General features: G+C 36.2%; 1 protein-coding gene across 2 annotated transcripts in view; it reads right to left on the reverse strand.

The window, feature by feature from the left end:
* Positions 1-5624, reverse strand: part of LOC115224844 (centrosomal protein of 290 kDa-like) — a 41503-nt gene extending 35879 nt beyond the window's left edge. Inside the window, exons 1-2 of one of the 2 annotated variants that reach the window (XM_036513868.1) lie at positions 5514-5624; positions 2268-2409 (exon numbers count right to left, since the gene is read on the reverse strand). In XM_036513868.1, the coding sequence (XP_036369761.1) occupies positions 2268-2291 (24 nt within the window). In that variant the 5' untranslated portion in view covers positions 2292-2409; positions 5514-5624. The remainder of the gene's footprint in view (positions 1-2267; positions 2410-5513) is intronic. The other variant, XM_036513863.1, reaches the window with a different exon arrangement.
* Between the last annotated feature and the right edge of the window lie 376 nt (positions 5625-6000).

A 6000-nucleotide genomic window follows, 5' to 3' on the forward strand; every position in this document is an offset into this window, starting at 1 on the left:
TCACAGCACCATTAACAGTTAAGCCTCTTGCAATGTCCATACCTGATAACGAGGAGGCAGCCATCATCATATCTATGTATGTATGTATGTATGTATGTATGTGCAGATTTGTATGTTTTGTTTTATGTATGTATTCTCATGCATATAGTTGCATATCTAGACATGCTCATATATATTTAAATGATAAACTTCTTGAAAGTTTTACAGATTTTTACAGTTCCAGTGATGGACTGGATCTGTAGTCTTCGAATCAGCTTTCTCTTTTCTGGTTTTGAGAAGCCTAATTTCTTAAGATTGATATTTTAGGCAGTGTGTTATATATCCCAGGGCCCCAATAATTACAGGTATGAGCCTGAACTTGTATGCATGTATGTACGTATGCATGTGTGTGTGTGTCTGTGTTTGTGTGTGTGTGTGCATGTGTGTGTGTGCCTGTGTCTGTGTGTGCATGTGTCTCTGTCTGTATCTGTGTGTATGTGTTTGTGTGTGTGTGTGCATGTGTGTGTGTGTGCCTGTGTCTATGTGTGCATGTGTCTCTGTCAGTATCTGTGTGTATGTGTGTGTGTGTGTGTGTGCATGTGTGTGTGTGCCTGTGTCTGTGTGTGCATGTGTCTCTGTCTGTATCTGTGTGTATGTGTTTGTGTGTGTGTGTGCATGTGTGTGTGTGTGTGCCTGTGTCTATGTGTGCATGTGTCTCTGTCAGTATCTGTGTGTATGTGTGTGTGTGTGTGTGCATGTGTGTGTGTGCCTGTGTCTGTGTGTGCATGTGTCTCAGTCTGTATCTGCATTATGTGTTGTGTGTGTGTGTGTGTGTGTGTCTGTCTGTGTGTGTCTGTGTGTGTGTCAGTGTGTGTGTTTGTGTGTGTGTGTGTGTTAAATAAAATGAGATAACAAGGCCAAGGCAATTTGATATTCCTAGCAGTATCCAATAGCCTTTGCCTTGTTATCTCATTTCATTTTATTCACCATACACATGCCCACACTTGACCTGCCTTAGCCTCCTCACTCTTGTTATTAGTGGACCGGGAGCTTAACAGCGCTCCTTCCATAGCACTTACATAGCCTAACCCGCCTTTTCGGTCTTGGCACAGGCATAGTTGTGTGGTAAGAAGCTTGCTTCCAAACCACATGACTCCGGGTTCAGTCTCACTGCATGGCAAGCATCTTCTATAAACTTGAACCGATCAAAGCCTTGTGAGTGGATTTGGTAGCAGGAAACTAAATATATGAGCATGTCTAGATATGCAACTTTATGCATGAGAATACATGCATAAAACATACAAATCTGCACATATACATACATACATACATACATACATACATACATACATACATACATACATACATACATACGTATGTACGTACATACATACATACGTACGTACGTACATACAGACAGACAGACATACAATCAAAAATACCCTGTTGCTGATGTTGAAATTCCAATGAAGGAGCCTTGGATCTAGGTTAGAAACTAGCTCCTTCTCTATTAGCAAGAAATCTTGAAATAAACCGAATAATGGCATACATGTATACATACATACATACACACACACATACATACATACATACATACATACATACATACATACATACATACATACATACATACATGCATACACACATACATACATACATACATACATACATACATACACACACATGCACATACATACATACATGCATACATGCATGCATACCTACATACACACATGCATACATACATACACACACATGCATACACACACACACATATACATACATACATACATACATACACACACACACATACATACATACATACATACATACATACATACATACATTCATTCATCACTTGGTTGGTCTTTTACTGTCCTACATGTATCTCATGATTCATTATTACAAAATTATTTCTAGACATTGCTTTCTAACCACGTTGTTTCCAGTTCACTCCCTTTATGTGGCACTTTGGACAAGTGTCTTCCACTGCAGCACAGGGATTTGGTAGACAGAAACAATCTGTCTATCTATTAATATGTCTATATGCTTCGGCGCTTGTCAGTCCCACCACTACTTCAAAACCAACGTTGCTTTGTTTACATCCCCCATAACTTTGCTATTCAGGAAAAGAGACCACCAGGCCTAAAATAAGTGCAGGGACGGTTTGTACAACTAAACCCTTCAAAATGGTGCCCCATGTCTGCAGTCTACTGACTGACACAAGTAAAAGAAAATTATGAAAGGCAAGAAAGACAATGTATAAAGAACAAAATGTAAGTTCATACCTCTTTTAGCTCCGTCTTTAGCATCTTGTAATGTGATTTTTATAGCTTCATCCAGTTGGCATTCCTTGATGGTTGCTAAAATTCGGGTTATTATGAAAAGCTGCCTCAATTGTTTGACATCAGAAATCTCTCTAGGTTTCACCTAAATAAAGAATGGTAAATAAACACAATGGAACCAAACACCGTCAACTTACAGGAATACCAGTTGGTACTTTTTGGTTTTTAAAAATTGGGTTATCTCCCCACGGTTTATGGGAAATATCGGTACTGTTGGTTATCTCCCTCAACTAAAAAGATTGTTTAATCCTTGATAAAACAAAGATAGAAAAAACAAAAGTGAAAAGATGAAACATCTTATTGAATCTGATAATATTTTTATAATAAACCATACCATTCCTATTGAGGAGGCCAAGCGTCAACAATGTGTTGAAGTATTGAATCTAAAGTATTGAATCTTTTAATCTAATCTCTTGTCGCCGCATTAACTCAATTTTTTAGAGGGGAGATAACCCAGTTTTTTAATGGCAATTTTTTAATGGGGGTGAGATAACTAAAAGGTACCAAACAATTTTCTATAGCTTAAGCAGATACGCTGCAATGATTGGTGTCTCTTGTCTGTTACGTTATCTTTATATTGGTTTCAAATTTTGGCACAAGGCCTGAAATTTGAGGGGAGGAAGTAAGTCGATTACATCGACCCCCAGCACACAACTGATACTTATTTTATCGACTCTGAACGAATAAAAGTCAAAGTCTACCTCGACGGAATTTGAACTCAGAAGGTAAAGACAGACAATATGCCGCTAAGCATTTGCCCGGCATGCTAAAGAATCTGCCAGCTCACCACCCTATGCCTCTTTTATATTAATCCATTAACTGCCAAATTTTTCTATTTATATTTTTGGGTTTGGCCAGGGGTCTTATGAGTCAAAATAATATATAGTATTTAAGTTTTCTTCATATGTGAATTATTTTGGAAATTATGATAAACTTTTTGAAAAGTCCCAAATGGGGATCGCAGAAAAAAAGCGTATTTATCCTTTTTCCTTTTCTATTCAATTGTAATAAACATTTTACTTTTTTTTTAAACTATGGTATCAAATACGAATGTATATGAAATATCGATGAATGATATAGACAGGAAATGTAAATAAAAGAACAACATTTTCAAAACAGTTAATATTTTTGTAGTTCAAAAATTGTGATTTATGACATAAAATGTCCTCTAGAATTAGCCAGAGCTAATAATGACAAACTTTAACAACTAAATATTGTTAAACACACCTCTGCATATGCAATGTACATAAGCAATTCACTTTAAATACAACGAACAACTGGCAGTGAGACTATTTTTAGCAGATCCCCAAATGGGGTTCATAGCAGGCAATGGGTTAAGACATATATTATTTTACTAAATTCTTCACTATTTTCAAAATTAATTGAAACAAAGAATATTTCAATGGAAATATGGTAACAAAAGGGTTCACTTTTCTGATGCCAACTCATATGTGAGATGGCATCAGAAGTTTCTGGTTTTAAAATGATCGAAATTAAAACCTCCCATCAAAATTTCATGTTAATTTATGTTCCAAACAACAGATTAATTAATTAACAATATTGTTATTTTACAAAATTCTGTGATATCATGTCATGGAGAAATATTATCTTGCTTGCAAATAGATATGGGTTGGTGACAAGAAGGCACCCAAGCATAGAAAATCTACCCCAGCAAATTCTATCTGATCCATGCAAGCACAGAAGAGTACACAAACATTATATTTATTTCTTTATTGCCCACAAGGAGCTAAGCACAGAGGGGACAAACAAGGACAAACAAAGGGATTAAGTCAATTGCATCAACCGCAGTGCGTAACTGGTACTTATTTAATCAACCCTGAAAGGATGAATGGCTTTAAATAAACACAAAACAAGACTAAATAAATCATAACTTGATATTTAATATATTTAAGGTAGCAAAAGCAGTGAGCTAGCAGAATCATTAGCTCACTAGGCCAAAGTGCTTAGTGGTATTTCACCCGTTGCAATGTTCCGAGTTCAAATCCTGCCGAGGATCGCTTTACCTTTCAGGACTGATAAAATAAGTACCAGCTGAGCACTGAGGTCGATGTAATCAATTTATCTCCACCCCGGAAACTGCTACTTTGGATCAAAATATAAAGCCAATATACTTAAAACAGTGCACTGGTAGAGCCATTAGCACGCTGAGCAAAATGCTAGGAGGCATGATATTTGGAACCAGTATTTAATATATTCAAGGTAGGGTTTTTCAATAAGGCTATTAAGAAATAAAATTTTATAAATAGATACATTCATATATACATGCACACACACACACAACATGTCTCATCACCGAAAAGGTAATTATTTTTCCACGCTTGTTGATATTGTTTTTGTGTCTCTTTTTGTCTCAAAGCCGTAGGGCGCCTGTGTCATCCATGTTTTTAACCGTTACTGTCTCCAAAAAAGTTTTTTTCGTTCCATGTTCATCTCCGTTGCGTTGCATTCTTTCCTTCTGTGGCTGGCTGATTCAGAGCGGATCTCAGAATTAAACAGCCGAAATCTGCGATGAGGAATCAGTTTCTGACTGAAGAACGAAGGCTTTGAATGACCCGTTGTCTGTTATGTTCGTCCCTTCGTGTATTTCACGTTATTTATTTATGTAAAGGTTTATTATATATATATATATATATATATATATATATATATATATACACACACTCACACACAAACACACACACACACAACACACACACACACACACACACATATATATATATATATATATATATATATATATATATAGGACAAAACGCGATTTCATTGAAACAGTCCTTCCTGCAAAGCAAATTAAATAAAATTTGGGATTTTTTTCAGTAAGTGAAAGTGGTAACAAGAATAGGACAGTGAGACCAAGACAGTAAAAACAAGCAGTGAGTTCTGTTAAGCCAAGACGATAGAAAAATTATTATGAACGCTAGGAAGACGAGCTTATGAGAGGAGACTGGTATAAGCACATCTTGTCTTTAGGAAGGAAATGGACAGAAAGATAGATTCCCTTTCGTCACGTGTCAGTGACGAGAGAGTCAAGGAGGAAGAGCGAGAGAGAGGGAACGGTGAAGAGGAGAGAAGAAGAATAGGGAAGGGTAGGAGAGAAAACCAGAAAGGATATATATATATATATACAGAATATGTTTGAATGTATGCATGTGAAAGAATATTACTTACATCTTGAATAATTTCAAAATAAGTGTCTGCATCGCTTTCTATAGTACGTTTATCCACCGACAATAACGCATCCAATTTCACGGGATACATTTTTTCTTTCCTTTCTTTTTTTTTTTTTTGTTTTAGATTCTGAAAGGAGATTTATATACATCTATGAGAAATCTGACTCAGAAGTCTCCCTTAAAAAATAGGGGGGGGGGGTGCATGTATTTCTTTTTATGAATGCCGATATAATGTGCTATACTTTGTTATAGTTATGGATAAGCTTTAACCAAGGGAAATAACTCTGGTAAAAACACTTTGGATTATCTTCCATAAAATAGATAAAACCGAGGAAACGATATCTCCGTTATGACTGTAATTGAATGATTGTAGGAAGTAAAAAATTATGTGTAGTCAGTCCATACAGCGTATTACTGGTACCTCTTCTATCAGTCCCAGGAAGATGAAAATTAAATTGGTCCTTGGCTGGACCTCAACTCACAAT

The sequence above is a fragment of the Octopus sinensis genome, linkage group LG2, assembly GCF_006345805.1.
Source record: "Octopus sinensis linkage group LG2, ASM634580v1, whole genome shotgun sequence".
NCBI classification, from domain to species: domain Eukaryota; kingdom Metazoa; phylum Mollusca; class Cephalopoda; order Octopoda; family Octopodidae; genus Octopus; species Octopus sinensis.